This window comes from Thalia democratica, chromosome 3 (assembly GCF_965202585.1).
Source record: "Thalia democratica chromosome 3, ktThaDemo2.hap1.1, whole genome shotgun sequence".
In the NCBI taxonomy this organism is placed as follows: Eukaryota; Metazoa; Chordata; class Thaliacea; order Salpida; family Salpidae; genus Thalia; species Thalia democratica.
The window spans coordinates 27,260,272-27,277,629 of NC_139167.1; the positions used below are offsets into that span (position 1 = coordinate 27,260,272).

The 17,358-nt window shown below is 25.6% G+C and overlaps 2 protein-coding genes across 2 annotated transcripts; one reads left to right on the forward strand and one right to left on the reverse strand.

The window, feature by feature from the left end:
* Positions 1-299: 299 nt before the first annotated feature.
* LOC145831406 (enkurin-like) lies at positions 300-5,017 on the reverse strand. Its single transcript, XM_082938661.1, has 2 exons — positions 4,361-5,017; positions 300-1,241 (listed from the first exon to the last, which is right to left on the reverse strand). Exons 1-2 carry the CDS (start codon positions 4,951-4,953, stop codon positions 1,040-1,042), a joined length of 795 nt encoding a protein of 264 aa, XP_082794787.1. The 5' UTR covers positions 4,954-5,017; the 3' UTR covers positions 300-1,039.
* Positions 5,018-5,391: 374 nt separating this feature from the next.
* LOC145831526 (cytochrome b5 domain-containing protein 1-like) lies at positions 5,392-14,719 on the forward strand. Its single transcript, XM_082938804.1, has 5 exons — positions 5,392-5,509; positions 8,050-8,126; positions 11,610-11,825; positions 12,424-12,511; positions 14,285-14,719. The coding sequence occupies exons 1-5, from the start codon at positions 5,398-5,400 to the stop codon at positions 14,425-14,427; spliced, it is 636 nt and encodes a 211-aa protein (XP_082794930.1). The 5' UTR covers positions 5,392-5,397; the 3' UTR covers positions 14,428-14,719.
* The last annotated feature ends 2,639 nt before the right edge of the window (positions 14,720-17,358 follow it).

Below are 17,358 nucleotides of genomic sequence, written 5' to 3' on the forward strand. Positions count from 1 at the left end.
GAAACAGTGGTCAGATACCGGATAATAAAACACTTTCTTTTTGAAAAATCACAGTTATATTAAAATGAAATAAAAAGCAAATAAATTAGTAAGTACAAAAATACAAGTACCGTAAAAGTAAGAGTTGATTTATAACTGAAAAAACATACACTTCATATTTACAGACTCATATATTGTTATAATTTTGGAAAAATTAAATTTTTATTGTAGTAATACATTTTTTGTTAAAACTAACAAGTAATTAAATAAGACTGTATTAGAAAAATTAACAATACTTGTAAGTTATTACAATCAGATAGTTATCATTAATATAATGTTTATTATACACGTATACTTTTTACACAGTAAACAACAATGTACATATAACTGAGTCAGTTTTAATTAGGAACTAAATTATGAATTCCCTTGTAAAAATAAATTATTAAAACATTACAAAACAAATACAATTAACAGTGTTATATACCCCAGAACTATTTACAATTGAAAACTCATGTTGCAAATATGAAATTTTGTACATACAAAAAGAAATTAAATTACAATTGTACCATAACCATATAACTACTTCTCTATTTTGCTTAAAAAGTTTTTTACATTAAACTACAAGATCTAATGTAGTAAAAACATGTGCTAAATGGAAGAAAAGTATACACACTTAAAAAAATAGACATTAAAACTAGAAATAATCAAATTATTTACAAACTATACAAAATCGACAGCACTTTAAAAAGACTTGCTACTTTTCTCACACAAAAACTATAGCCCTGTTGGATGAAAAAAAAGACTACTTATAAAACAATGTAAACGCACCTTGTATACAACTTTTCCAAGTCAATATGTATATATTCAATTCTATACAAAGGTCAAAATCAAGTATTAACAAAATAAACTTATTGCGATTTTGAGGTTATTACAAACAACATATAATAAAACTGTTTAATTTGTATAAAAAACTCAATGTTAAGAGAATCATTAAAAAGTAAACAAACAAACATATTGTAAACAATTTATTACAAACAAATCCTACTGTCAGATGATCTTTTTAATAGTGGCTGATGTAGATGGTCTTGTGCCTCTCCAACAGATCGATGTCCCTCTCCAGCTGCTTCAGTTCGGTCTCGATCCTCTCCTTCCTGTGCTTCTTGGTAATGTTGTCGATCACCACTGACAACGAGAGGAACTCGTTCTGCAGGGTCTCCCAGTTCTTCTTCAGCCCCGTGATCATCTCCTCGCGCTCCGACTCACTGCATGAGATAAAGTTGGTTCAAATTATTAAGACGTAAAGATAATGATCAAAAATAAAGTCTAAAACTGACATGGTTATACAAACCAGATTTTATTTTTATGAAACTCTTATTATTGTTGTCATTTCTTATTGTTCCAATCTAATTCACTACAGAGTTTATTAAATAATTAAGAATATACCCGATTTTGCACAGTATAACTTTTACTTTAATAAAACATTTTTAAATTTGGTCAGCTAAATGTAGTTTTAAAATTTAGTTTCGGTTTTGAATGTACATATAAACCTTGCATAGCTTAACTTATTTCTACAGTGATATACCTGATCTATGAACTTAAAAAAAGGTGTTGTTGTATCTGTATCCCAGAATAAAGTAGGTCAATAATTATCATATACTATGATATTAATAGCTCACTATTAAATGAGACTAGATGAATAACTTCGTTTAATTGATTTTAAAATCCATTGGCGTCCAGAAATAGAAAATGCAAGTTAAACTATATTTCATCAATCAAAAACCTTTTATAGATCCACGTTAAGAAAACAAATACCAATAATGCGAAAGTAGAAATTTAACCTGTGGAATTTTCATTAAAATTTTTATAAACTTTTGTAGCAACAAAAAAAAAAATATTAAACTTTTGTCAACCTTCACAGTTTAAATGTCAATTCTTGTTTGTAAACATATCTAAAAGTATATTTCTATTAGAGCTAATTTGTGTGCTTAGAGGCCTGTTTCTTTTCAAGGATTTTTTTATTTAGTGAAATAATTTATAAACTAGAGAATTGTTGTTTCTACAAAAATGATTAATTAAGGGCATATGAGGGGGCAAAACAACTTTTTTACAACATGATCTTATTTTGTAGAGTTTTAAATGAGCTACAACTTGCATTTTACAGAGATAAAACTGGTCAAAGTCGAAGAGTACAGTAAGTTCCTTATGGGAGGTGCAAACTGTAAAGACAATTTCACTAAAGGTTTATCTCCTGTTACATTTTTTAAGAAAAATATTTCAAATCTTTAGGAAATATTCATGGTAATATTTAGAAAAATCTGTAATAGCAAATTTATAAAAAAAGAGCTTTATAATAAAAATAAACAATTAAATTTGAAACTTTTTTATACAGATACTTTCTAAATATTGCAAGAAAGTTTCCTAAAAATTTAAGATATTTATCTCAAAAAACATAAGAGATAGACTTTTAGCAATATGTATTTAACTTTCATTTTAGTTTTTTTTCCTCCCATAAGCAACCAGCTATATCTCAAAAAATTTTTAATACTAAAACCTGTAATGAGCAACTTGTGGCTTAATTAAAGTTTATAAAATAAAATCCAGTTGTAAAAAAAGTGATTTGCCTCTCCCTATGCCTTTAAGGCCAAAGGGGGTGGGGTTAAACCATGTTTTTTACAAGTTGATCTTAATTTATAGAGTTTTTCTAAGCTTCAAGATGCTTTTTATCATTTAAAAAAATTTGAATTATTTTTTGAGATATGACCAGTCAAAGTCGGGCCGCATAATAGGTTCCCTATGGGAAGGGAAAACTAAAACAGCAAAAAAAGACTATTTCATTTAAAATATAACTCCTCCTACATTTTTCAAGCAATTTTCTTCAAACTTTCACAGTCTAATCTTTATACAATAACAAAAAAACATTAATTTGGAATTTAAAAAATAATTTGTATAAATAATTTTTTTAAATTTTTGTGATAAAATTTTTAATTTTAAAAATTACTTAAATTCTAAAGTTTTTAGATAATAGTTTTTAGATATACTAAAAAAAACCTTTAAGATAAAGTAATTAGTTTTTAAACATTTTCGACACAAGAAAATAGTTTTGTTAGGTATTAGGTAGACCTAAACTTGCGTTTTTTTTTTTCAAATATATTTTACTTTTTGAGTTGTGGCCCTTTCAACATTTTTTTAAGAATTTTAATTGCCTAAATTTGCTTTGGCATCTTACCATTTGTATTCGACTAAAAAAATATATATAAGTCTTCCTAAAACTAAAGAGAAAATATGTTATCAGTGAACATTTTTTTTGTCTTTTTAGTATGCTCCTTCCATAAAGAACTGATTAAATTCACTGACTTAGATCAATTATATCTTAAAAGTTAATGAAAACTTTGTCAAGAAATTTTAACTGTCTAACAGTTAAAATTTAACATTAAAATATAAGATTATCAAGTAAAAAAACTATCTATGCCTATAAATAAAATGAAAAACGATTTCTCTAACTATTGACTTAATTTCTCATTTTTTTCTTATTAGATTCACATGTTTGTTATCTTTGATATAAAAACTGTATCCAGATAGACAATAAACTAGCTTGAGTTAATTAATACCTTATAAACCATCTTTACTCACAATTACCTTTAAGCAGGGTGGCCAGTGGTTTTTGAAAAAATTCTCCTGGATTTTCTGAACTTCTTCCAGGTTTTTGAAAGTACACATTTTTGGATATTTTTTAAGTTTTAATTTAAGTTCAAGGGCAAAAAACACAGTTAATTAGAAAAAAAACTTTGAAAAGATACTGTGAAGCTATTTTAAACATGTTTTTTAACATTTTTTGAGATTAAAAAGTATGTTTAATAAGATGTATATTCAGTTGCATTCTTAGTTTCTATATTTATTACCAAGTTTGTGTATGTCATTTGACTATAAACACAACTAAACTTTTAAAGTATGTTTATTATCAATATTCAAATCAATGTGTCTACTGTGAAAAAGACTGGATTGATAGTGCATGTTTTTTTGAAATTTAAAAACTATAATTTAAGCTTATAAGACTTGTAGACTCAAACACAATTCTTAAGTAATTATGGGAAACACTGTTTTTACATCTGTAACACTTAATGCTTACAGAAAATAGTTTATATTTAAGTAGAGTTAAACCACAATCATTATCTTTTTCCATTTTCTAAGTATAATCAACACTTTAAAATAAAGTTTAGGTTTTACATAGTTTTCAAATCAATAAAAATTGTATAAGTATAGAAATTTATAATTTTTTTTAAGAATCTTTTAAAATATAACTGTATCTAATTTTTCACAATTATTACTTTAATTAAATTGTAATATACAAAATGATAGAATATAAATCATAATTCAAACACACCTTATTTCCTGCATGGCTCCCTGCTTCATTCTTTCCCTGATGTAGTTGTCATACTCCTTCTGAGCTTGCTTCACCTCCTCCTTGCGTTGGTTGATGTACTCCGGAACCTGACCGTAGTCCTTCCTGTTCCTGTACTTTGGTACCAGGCCTGATGGCTCAACTAGGTTCTTGGTGCCCTTTCTGGAATCAACGTACTTTGGAGTGGGCCTCTTTGCCACAGACATGATGTTTTCAATGGCGTTTGTCTTAACAAAGTCTTTTTTGGTTTCAACTCCAATCAATGGTTTCTCTGTGTTTTTAGGTACTGGTGGCTTTCTTCTAGCTTCATCTGGGTAAGTGAACTTTTTAGCTGAAGGAAGGTCTTTGTTGCTTTTTTTGAGAAAATCATCTTGATTTCTTAAAGGTACATTAGCTGGACCAAATTGCTTTTTAGGATGATAAGCATGTCTGTTTGTATGAAACTTATCTGTATGCTTATCCTTCAGCTCTTGTTTAACTATTGGCCTGAACTTAGATTGGTACTTTGGTGGTTTTTTAGGCTGGTGATATTCTTGCGGAATTAAATTGTACACGCTTTCTACTCCTCCGTCCATTTTCAGCTTTTGTTCTTTAAGCAAAAGTCAAAATGAGTAGAAAATACTAGCTGCTAGCTGTTGTCTTGTGTTGTGAAGAAGGTTTGTTTACAATTGTGTACTTGAGCATTAGTTGTAGTCACGGATACGTAATCTAAAAACAGTCGTTTTTAGTTGCGAAGCAGGGTTGTAAAAAAATCTCATTTTTTAAATTGCAAGTATTTGTCTAACTTGACAATATTCACTGAAATATAACCTAGAAATTAAAAAAAAAAAAATTTTATCGTCTATCGTGCTAAAACAATAGCATAGAAAGTTTTTTCTCTATGTTTAAATATAATAAAAACTTAAGATGTAACTAATAACAATATTCTACCTTATTATAAATTCCCCTTAGTCGAGACTAGCTTTCCAGCAAGTTTTCTGAAATTTTGAAGAACATGTTCACTATGGAAAACCAACAACATGCCTTACTTTACACCAAATGAAGTAAGTCTACACAACACTATTGATGACATATGGGTTTCATATTTAGGAAAGGTCTATGACTTGACACCATTAATTGAAAAACATAAAGGTATGTTTTTTTAGTTAATCTCAATTAAGATTGTTTGTACAAATACTACAAAATATTTATATCAAAATAGTTAAATAGATTTAATTCCTTAATTATATTAATTTTTATACTGACCTTTATTTCAAAATGTTAATAACACATCTTTTTAAGTTTATAGAAGTTCTTTAAACATATAAATATTTTGCTTTATAATTGTAATTAAGTTGATAAATTAATTTCAAATACAAATAAAGAATTTTTGAATTAAAAATAACATTAAAAACTTATTTATATTTAAACTTATCTTTTTTAGTTATAGATGTAAGAAAATAACAGACTAAAATTTTATTTTGCATATTTGTTCAAAAAATTTCACTGTAAGATCATTAATTTTATAATATTGTATGTAAGTAAAATACTATTTATATATACTACAAATATAGTTATTTTTATCCTAATCATTTTTTAACTTAAGTTAAAGTTACTTGTATTTTGTCACCCTTTTAAAGGAAATTCTTTTATATCAACATATCGAATAGATAAAATAAGTTTATTATAAGTAATAATTAACTAGTAAAGTTTTCAAACTTAAATCTTTTTTTTTTGTGAATTTGTATTCCATTTTGAAATAAATTTAAAATCTGATTTTAACTGATATGTTTAAGCTGATAAAAAAAAAAGTAATACAAAAATTATTTTTATAAATCTTTTTAAAATTTTGTATTTGTTTATTAGATATAAATTTAAGTCAATCTAACTAAATTATTAACAATAATGTGAGTGTTACTAATATTAATGGTTTATACTAAAGTAATTACTTAAGAAATGTTTTTGTATTTTGATTAACTTTTGATAATTATTTTGAGTATTTTATATTGTAAGATATCTTTGTTTTTATGTTTTAAGCATCTGTATAAGTTAAAGCCAAAAACTTGCAGGGTTTTACACATTAGTGTAGTTTTTTAGATTTTTATTTTAGCTTTAGATTATAACTATGTAGATTATTTGTTTTACAGCTAAGGCGTTAGAAGGGAATAAATCTCTTATTAGAGTATTTTTTTATATGCATGACTTTTTTAATTCTAGATTAATTTTTAGTATAGAAATAATCATCAAAATTGAGTTTTATATATTTCTTATGGAAGGTACAAACTAAAAAGCAAACGCAAAAAAGACATTTTTAAATACTATAATCTCTTCTTTTGTTGCTAAATTTATAAAAACTTCTTAAAAATTCACAAAAAATTTTACCCAAGTATATTTTACAAAAATAAACACCAGTAATTGACTTTTATTATTTTTGGTCATAAAATTTTAGTTTTAAATTAAAAGAATTATGCTAGCAATTGTTTTTATAGTTATAAACTTATTCTTAAAATTAAAGGTATCTTGCTTAAAATATAATAAAAAACTACTTTTTACACATATTCTAGGTTTCCAGAAAAATTGAAAATAATAAGTTGTGTCCTATTGGCTTGTTTCAAAAATTATTGCAAAGATGACTATATCTCAAAAGTTATTTAAAGTTATTTTTCTATAAAAACTGAATTAAACTTTAAACTTTATGGTGTCATTTGAGAGCCAATGTTATTTTTTCTAAACAAAAATGTTCTACACCGCTGTGGCCTTAGCAGTCAAAATAATACATGTTTTATAAATCTAGTTTTAGTTTTGATTCGAACTTAATTTTTCTATGTGCATATGTTTTATTAACTTGTTAAATTTTATTTAAATTTATAATTAATAAGTTTAAGGGCATAGGGGGGGGTAAACACCCTTTTTTGGTTTTTGATCTTATTTTATATAGTTTTTACTAAGCTACAAGATGCTTTTTACAGATTTTAAAAATTCAAAATATTTTTTTAGATATAGCCGGTTAAAGTCGGAGGCTACAATAGAATCCTTATGGGAGGCGCAAATTAAAACGGCAAATAACTAGAAATCACTAAAAATCTATCTCCTCCTACATTTTTTGAGATAACTACCTCAAATTTTCAGGAAATGTTCCTTGCAATATTTAGAAAATTCTGTCGGAACAGAATTTAAAAAAATTAAAAAATAAAAATTTTATAATGAAAAAACTAAAAAAAAACTGTTTTTTTTTGTTTATTTTTTATATAAAATTTTTAGTTTTCAATTTTTTGAAAATTCCTTCCGACAGAATTTTCTAAATATATCAAGGAACGTTTCCTGAAAGTTTGAGGTAGTTATCTCAAAAAACGTAGGAGAAGATAGATTTTTAGTGAAATAGTCTATTTTTGCCGTTTTAGTTTGCGCCTCCCATAAGAAACCTATTGTTGCCTCCGACTTTGACCGGCTATATCTCAAAAATTATTTTGAATTTTTAAAATCTGTAAAAAGCATCTTGTAACTTAGTAAAAACTATATAAAATAAGATCAAAAACCAAAAAAGGGTGTTTACCCCCCCCTATGCCCTTAACTTCTGTTTAAAATATAAGCTATTTCCTAAGAAGTTGTTGACTAAAAAGTAGCATTATTTCTTTATTTATTTTTGCTTACTGTGTAACATTTATTAAAATACAGTATTTCATAATTCACAGGTGACCTAGCGTTAAAACCAATCATAGCAAGTGCTGGTCAGGACATTTCTCATTGGTTCAACCCTAAAACTGGAGATGTTAGTTTTAATTGGTGTGATAATTTTTTCATTGAACCTTGTACCTAGTTTTAATTGTTTGTTCATTGATTGTTTCATGAAATTTGGAAATATTTTTCCATGAATTTAAAACTTTTAAATCTATAACAGTAGCATCAATTAACTGCACTAAAACATAAAACTTGTTTTTGAATTTATTAAGTTTATTATAATTGATTTTATAGTTTTAAATAAATCACATAAATTTTGTATAAGTATTTTTTTTTGTTAGTTATTCTGATAATTTATATTTTAATGTATCAGCTACTAATATTAAGGCCATGGGGGGGGGTCCAACATTTTTTTACAAAAATTGACTTTAGCTTTTATATGAAATCTTTAAGTACAAACTACAAACCAGTTTTTATAGAATCCAAAAATATCATTTAACTTTTGAGATTTTTAATTTTTTGTAAAAAATTTCCAATATAAACGTATAGACCGCAAACTTTTTAAGGTCAAATTTTTTGGAAATTTAAAAATTCACTAAAAATCTATCTCCTCCTTCATTTTCAAGCAATCTTCTTCAAATTTTCAGTAAACGTTCCTTATAATAAAAGAAAAAAAATGTTACTTTAGAATTTTAGTAATTTTGAAAAATTAAAATTTCATTACAAAAATTAAAAAAAAAAGTGTTTTTTTTTTCAAGAAAAATATATTTTTACAAATTTTTTTTACAATTCCAAAGTAACGTTTTATTGTTGTTGTATAAAGATTAGACGGTGAAAATTTGAAGAAGACTGCTTAAAAAATGTAGGAGGAGATAGATTTTAAACAAACTAGCCTTTTTTCGCTGTTTTAGTTTTCCCTTCCTATAGGGAACCTATTATGCAACCTGACTTTGACTGGTCATATCTCAAAAAATAATTTGAACTTTTTAAACGTTGAAAGGCATCTTGAAGCTTAGAAAAACTTTATAAAATAAGATCAATCTGTAAAAAACATGGTTTAACTCCCCCCCCCTAAGGCCTTTAAATATACATCTAGTTTTTGGTTTTCCTTAAAAGTTTTCAGTTTCTTAAATTCTAACGTTAAAAGTCTTTTAATCTTTATATAATTAATGTAAATTTAAGGTTTTTAGCTATAAAAATGAAAAACAACATATAGTTTTAATTATTTAAAAAATGAAAGACAATTTTATGGTTTATAAGAAAATTGACTGTAAAAAAGTTTGAGGTTTATACATTTGTAAATAAAACTTTTTTACATAATTTTCTACATATGAAAGTTTATTAAAAAAAAATTACTTATAGTTTATACTTAGGGCTATCATATAAGAATTAATGTATTTTTTTTAAATTCTTACTTATTGGAACTGCTCATTTTCCACCCAATCTAATACAAGAATTGCTTACTGAACAAGGGTAGGATTAGGGGTTACAGTGATAGTAAAAAATAAGTAAAAAAAAAATATGGGTAGGAATTGAGTGCGGGTCAGAATTGTCAGTATACCCTCTCTTGTACCCTTAACTCCAAGTAAGATACTTTTTACTACTTTTCATATATATCAAATTACTTTAAAACAAATTTTATAAATGACATAGATAGGGGGGTTCCAACACTATTTTTACAAAAATTAATATTAGCTCTTAGCTTAAAGTTGTTACTACTGTCAGTTTTTACAAAGTATAAAAATTTTAATTAGTTTTTGAGATATGGTTGTTTTTGTAAAAACAACAAACATATCAATCGCAAATTTTTCATGGTCAACTTTCTTAGAAGTTTAAAAGTTCACTAAAAATCTATCTTCTCCTTCATTTTCTGAGCTACAGACCTCTAATTTTCGGGAAACATACCTTTAATTATTTTAAAGATTTTTAAGGATGGATTTAAAAAAAAACTGAATTATAAAAGTTTTAAAGATAAAAAAAGGGTGGTTTTTTTAAATAAATTTTTTAGTTTCAAAACTTAAAAAAACCATCATTAAATCTATTTTAAAAATAGTTATAGATTTACTGTAAAAATAGATTTTAAGTGAAATAGTCTTTTTGTGCGTTTTTAGTTTCCACCTTCCACCAGGAACCTATTGAGGTCATCTTTTTGATCCCTTATACCTTTAACGTTACTTTGAATTTTGTTAAGCAGTTAATAACTAAATACTGATTAGTTTATTAAAATTATATTCAAGATTTTTGTTTATTCAGTTCTAGTTATGTTATAATTTTTAAAATGATTCTATTTCTAATGTACAAATCACTTCCAATTAAAATTGAATTCTCATCCGAACTTTAATTTTTATTTTTTTCAATTGAACAATCTGAACAGCATGGTTGCCACATAACATGGAATTTTGGAAAATCCTGAAATATGACAATTTAAACCAAAAATCCTGGAAAACCCTAGAACTTGAGAAACTTTGAAAAAAAAAAAACTGAAGTAAATTTTGAAAACTCAGAGAAAATTTTCCAAAAACCAATAGTAACCCTTCAACAGAGTTATAAAGAAAATTATCACTTTAATTTGTTTATTTCATCTTATTAAACATATTTCATATTTTTTTGAGAAGTTTTGCATTTTTGTAAAATAATGTTTGTAGCTAAATCTTCGGTTAAAACTTAGTACAGGTTTCAAGTACAGTTTTTTATTATTATAAACATTGTTGTTAATATTCAAAATTGTTTTAAGATAAGCTAATACAACTTTGCTTGATTTAATTTTTTTAAGAGCTTTAGATAAACAATTTAATAGTTTTGAGTGCAAAACAATAGTTTTGCAATGGTATTACTACTGCTGTAATACCACTGCAAAACTAAAGTTTTGGAATAAACTTAAAATCACTGAATTGTTTATCAAAAATTACAACTATTATATTTAAACACAATAGATTATACAAAATTTTCTAACTATATTTTTTGTGCATCTACATAAAGTTTGGTAATTATGTGTTAGTGTAGAAGAGGGTTTCCCAAACTTTTTTTTTTCAAATGGCCTTCTTTAAAAAAGGTATTGCCCCCTCACACAACACTACTCAAAAAAATACCATTTGAAACACCTAAGACTTTTTATGCTCTTCATCTGCAACTCAAGAATGTCTAGTATAAGTTTCAAAATTTAATATCGCTCCCCCCCCCCTTTTTGCCCCTTTACTAGTTATTGCCCCCCAGCTTACTAAAATGGCCCCCTCTTTGGGAAACCCTGGTGTAGAAAATTAAAAAAAGCATACCATTTTGTTTTAACTTTGTACTAAGTATTATGAAATGTTAAAGTTGCATGTTATATTATTTTAATTTGGTAATCCAAATGTTGTTCAGATGTTTGTTTTTTTTCTTATAACTTTACAACAAGTCGTAAGAAGTTTGAATTCAAATAATTCAGTAGAAATTTTTAACAAATCAATTAAATACTACTCAAGTATTTTATTCTGAGATGCAAGTTGAAATGTAAGCTTTTAAGACTTTGTTTTCAAAGCTGTATAAAATTACACTTTTATCCCTATTATTTATTAACAAATAAAAATCCCCACAGTTGAAGAAACGTGTGGACCCGTCAACTGGGGTCCTGACGTACCAGTGTCCCCACGGAATCATCTTGCATGTTCCCCCACCGTGCCCCTCGAGCGGTTACCAGGCTGTTGAGAGGCCGTGGTGGAAGGAGACCAGGTACCAAATTGGCCGTTTGACGAAAAAGACCCGGTTGATTAGATTGGTGAACACTTTGACCCTACAGACCACCACCATTGAGGTTTGTGCAGACATAAATTGAAAATAAAATAAATTTCCATATTAGTTCAAATTTTCTGTTTTAGTTTTAGATTTCAAGTTTGTTTGACAAAAAGCTAACCTAAACAAAAAAAAAAACAATACTTTCGCCAATACTTTAGTACCTTTAACAATACTTTTAACTACTGTTGAAAATGAAATTGTTGTAAACAATCCTTTGTTGTTCACAATTCATCAAACAAAAATCATTTAGTTTCAAAATTAACAATTCTGTATTGAATTTTGCTTGAAAATTTCATATAAAAAGCTCATTTAAAGCCAATATGTTATTTTCTCTTGACTCATATTTTACTTCTGTTTATAATATATTTAATGTTGTAACATTCACTCAAAAAATTTTCAATAATTTTATAGTTTTATTGTTTGTATTTAAGGTAATACCTCTAAAACTTTAAAGCAAAAATAAAAAAGTTTTAATGCCTTTTTCATTTAAAATTTTACCAGTAGTTTTTTTTTTCATATTTATATTTTAATGCTTTTTCTTTTACATTTTGTAGTGGTTTTTATTTTTCACATATACGGTCTTAATAGTTATTTCAAAAATATTTAATGTGTTTAAGGTTTGCACAGAAGAAACAATGAAAGAAATACTGAAGAGATATTTGTTACATAATGCCCACGCATCATCTTACACTTGGAAATTTAACGGTAATTATTTTATTGTTTCTGAATTTTTAAATAAATACTAAAAAGATTTATGCTTCATCTTATACTTGGAATTTTTATGATAACTATTTAGTAACTAAATAACCCCTTTTTTAATACTGAAAATATGCATCTTTTTATAGTTGTAAGTTTAAAGTTAGGTTTATTTGATTATAATATAACTTCTTATTATATATAAGTTTTTTTTTCCTTGCTACTATATAACTTTTCTTAAGTATTACAAAGATATTTTTATCACAAACAATGCATCTTTATCAATTGTAAATTAAAAATTTGCCGTCAATGCCGTACTAGACTGCTTCTAATTTAACTACATGCTATCTAATAGTATTTAAATCTCAGCAATATTATAATGTGTGGACATTTATTTTCAATCAGCTATTGTTTAAGTTCATGTAAAAAAAAAAAAATAAAATAAGTATCTGTTTAAAGTAACAAAAAGAACTTTTGTTATTAGTGAATTTGACAAATAAAATGACAAAAAATTTCTCCTAAACATATGCTACAATGTCTTTTTGAAGTTGAGTTTGTATAGTAAAAAAAAAAAAACAAACAATATTTCATGTACTAATGCTGTATGTTTTTACATATACAATATTATTTTTTTATGATATACACAAATCCGTCTGTTAGTTTAGATTGTTATTTGCTTGACTAAAGTATGAATAGTTTAGTAATTAGTTTATTAAAAATATTAAACCTATTTACATGTTTTAGCATACACTTTCATACAATATACACCTATATGACATACATGAAAATGTTTGAATATAATATTATTGAAACATGAATATAATTTAGTTGAAATATGATACTGTATAGTGACCACAACTATGAGCGCTCATTTTGTTATTTTCTTTTTCATTTGCACTTGTGCTCTTATATACGTCACAACAAAATATTCACTAAAAGTTGATTCAAGTTTTTATATAAGTACTGACTTTAATTTACATATATAACAATTACAATTTTACTATCAAATTTAAAAGAGGATGAGTTATTCCTCTATATATAGGCAAACGAAAGTCCGGACTTCTGCTCTGCAGACTTTCGCCGATGTTTGTTATTGATCTATATATATGCTTATAATTTCGTTAAAATAAATATTACATGTTTCCAAGTAACCTAAAGTAACTTATTTTCTTAATTGTTTGCAATTATTTTCTTAATTGTTTGGAAGTTATGTATGTTTTATATGGCAATCAAAGGAAATCTACTTTAAATTTATATGCTTTTCACTCAATGCATGTATTTTTAACACATTTTGATTAAGAAACAGAAAAGTGTTTGGTTTGGTATTTCAATAATATAATGTGTACATACTATTATTTTTGTTATACACATACTATGTCATTATACTTTAAAAATAACACATACAAACCAAATTACTTAAAATTCAAGTGCTTTCAAAATGGTGTAAAAAAAGCTAAATTACACATATTTCATATTTTTTAATGTCTATATACGATTGTTTTTAAATTAACACATGAAAATGTTTCGACATTGTATTGTACAAATAAAATATGTAAATACTTACACATCATTACTATTTTCTTCATAAAACAGGCAAAGGTGATGGATACAGCATATGAACGGAAAGCTATAAATAAAAAAAATTATTTATAAAATATTTATAAGTATTTTATTGTGTTTTTTTAATAAGTTGACATTTTTACACTCTTGTTCTTATTATACAAAAACAGGCGAGTGTTTTGATATCACATTGTACTAATATTATGTATTACTTATAAACAGGCAAATGTTTGGACATGGATGCGACACTTGATATGAACGGAGTAGTTGATGAGGACGAGCTGTTAGATGAAGTATCCATGGATCCCAGTGAGTGGACACAAGCCATTCATCTCTACTACAATGATGATCTCACTGAAGCGTAGATTAATACGTGTCACATTTTTACTGTATGAAAGACTATGAGTTTATTAAGATAAGGTTTTAGTAATTTGCCTCAATTTTTATTTTGTACAACGATAGTATTACTGAAGCTAAAAGTTTTTATGTCAATTTAATGTTAAAAATTGAGTGTTTATCAATTTTTATTTTTTTTTGTTATTCTCCAGTAAATTTGTTTATTATCCTGTTTATTCTTTTTTAATTCACTTAAAAGAACCGATCTCTCATACAATTTTTTTTTCAATGTTTATTAGTATAAAAAAATTTCTATGTGTTACTGTGATAAATTTCTGAATATTTTGAGATTATTAGTGTTGAAATATTTTCACAAGAGTAAATATGAATACTTAGATGTTTTATTAACTCGTTACTTTGTTTAAATGGTTTTAGTTATTGAATATTCCGAGTCATTTATTTTACTTAAAAGAAAATTGTTTATCACTTCCATCAATTTATATACTTAAATGCTTTAAAAACTATCATTGTTTTAATGAATTGTAAAAGTTAATTCGACTGTATCTGAAAGACCCGAAGTTTCAATGTTTATAAAATAGATTGGTCAAATATAAAATAAATTTCTTTTTTTATAACTTTATAAGGATTACTTTCTTGTTTTCTTTTATTTCATTCTTGTAAAGTTTTACAAAAATTCAACTTAAAGCACCCATGTTTTCAAAACTTTTGTATTTTGATGTGAGTGTTGTGTTATTAGAGCCAAATGTTTGCACGAATAAGAAAAAACTGTGTTTACTGATACCTTTTTACCTGTAAAGTTCAAGTTATTTATAAACTCCAACTTATACTTTTGTATCTCTACTATACTCTGTGATTTTATTAACACTGTGAATACTTTTACAGAAAACAAAATATGACACAAAGTAGTTTATGTTTACAAACAAAGCTTATAGTTTTGTTGAAGTAAAACTAACGACAAACTTTTTTACTATGCATTTATGTTCATCTAGTTATTGAATAAATAAACCATTAACAAAGTGTTATTAAATTGCACAATTGTAGTTTTTTCTTATATGTTTTTTTAAATATTAATACATTGTGAATGAAGCCAACTACATTTTTTGGTACGAACAAATTTGGTATATATTTTGGTTACGTTAAGTGTTTTTAATAAAAAAAGATTGTTTAATAAACCGGCGAATGTTTAGATATAGTTTTAGACATTTTATACTTATATATATATATGTATTTTTAAATAAGTTATCTAACTGGTTATATTTTGTCTTTTAACAGTTTTTATTTACAAAAAAATTATTATGTGTTTTTGCATATAAACTCAAGCTTAACAAAGTTGAGTTGTTAGCCATATAACTTTTTACTTTAAAGAAACTCACAAAGCTGTATAAAAATATAGTATTCACATTTTATAACATAGAACCTAATATGTTAGGCTACAATTTATCAAAACAACGTAAACCATAAGTAACCTGAAGTTTAACTTAATCAAAAGTATACACTTGTGTTCAAAAGTAAAACAAACTGTTTTATTAAATATTTATTGTTTACAAATCTCAAGAGTTTTGTGTATACATTTGTATACAATTGTTATTATCTAACAACCTGACCTTAGGGTGATTGCTTACACTAAGTCCGTTTTTTTTTTCAAAAATATCTAAAATATAGTAGTTTAACTAAGTTCAAAAGTTTGCAATTATTAATTTACCACTCCTATGTAATATATGTTTTGTTGTACTCACTAAAAAATATATGAGCTATATATAGTTTAAATTTTGACTGTAAATTTTTTCTTTTTTTTTTGTTTTTCACTTTTAGCTCATTATAGTTTTGATTAAGTTGGGTATGCAACTCGATGACCGAGAGGTCTTTTTGTGTATCCAGGTCCTTGAACCAAAAAAATTTGAGCAATTTTTTGTTTTTGTTCAATAAATCACTCTACAATGCAATGATTTTAAGAAGCTTCAAGTTTATAACTAATTCCTGTTTATTTACGGATTATTTATATTCAAAACAATGTTTCACCCAAAAAAAAGACCATCACTTAATAATTAGGGTTGCCACAAGGTCAGAAAATCAGGAAAAACTAAAAAATAATTGATAAAAGTGAGGAAAAATTGGGGTTTTTGAAAAAAAGTCCAGAAATTTGAGTAAATTAAAAAAAAGTCAGATTTTGTCAGTTTAAATTTACAAAATTCCTTGTTTTCCATGGCCTTCATCTGGTATAAATTAATAAAAAATCCTTTATAAAATTGCAAATTATTCTACTAACATATTGAACAACTACCCTACTTGAACAAGCAGTTTTTGTAAGCTTTTTTGTATTGATGATCTGTAGCAAAGACACTTTCTTAGTGAAACTGATATATACACAAACGTTTATTTAGCATGATTTTAGAATCAATGTGTTTTTTGTTCAAGTAGGTAATTGAGGCAGAAAATTGTAGGTGAAATAAATGAGTGCTAAAGAAATGAAGCAAACAAGTTGTGGCTAAACTAATTGTGGCTGTGTATAAATAAAAACTATAATCATTGTGTAAACGTGTTACCATAGATTTTCAAAAAAGAAATTCTAATAAAGTTTTGATTTAAATATTTAGCTCTTTGTTATACCTTGTGGACAATTGCTATTTATACTTACTTATTTACCAATATTCAAATCTAAAGTTTTTTTAAGTAAAGTATATATTAAAAGCTAAGTCATTTTAATCTATGTGTAATATGATAACTTACTTTGCCGATATTTTTAATTATTTTGTAGCTTTATCTTTGTGAAATTTATAGTTTATGAAGAATTTTAGAACAATTTACAAAAAATTGTAAGTAAGAACTGTACTAATGTTACTAATCTTTTAGTTGCAGAGGTTTAAGAGTATATATCTTTATGTTTGAAATTTTATTTTTATTAGTTTTCATAAAATTTACAATATAAGTTAATAATAACA

Bases quoted from the DNA above. Each gene is read 5' to 3' on its own strand.
- LOC145831406 (XM_082938661.1), bottom strand. From the start codon at position 4,953: ATGGACGGAGGAGTAGAAAGCGTGTACAATTTAATTCCGCAAGAATAT. The intron at 1,242-4,360 runs GTGTGTTTGAAT...TATCTCATGCAG, and splicing joins GGAGCCATGCAGGAAATAAG to TGAGTCGGAGCGCGAGGAGA.
- LOC145831526 (XM_082938804.1), top strand. From the start codon at position 5,398: ATGCCTTACTTTACACCAAATGAAGTAAGTCTACACAACACTATTGAT. The intron at 8,127-11,609 runs GTTAGTTTTAAT...AAATCCCCACAG, and splicing joins TCAACCCTAAAACTGGAGAT to TTGAAGAAACGTGTGGACCC. The intron at 12,512-14,284 runs GTAATTATTTTA...ACTTATAAACAG, and splicing joins TTACACTTGGAAATTTAACG to GCAAATGTTTGGACATGGAT.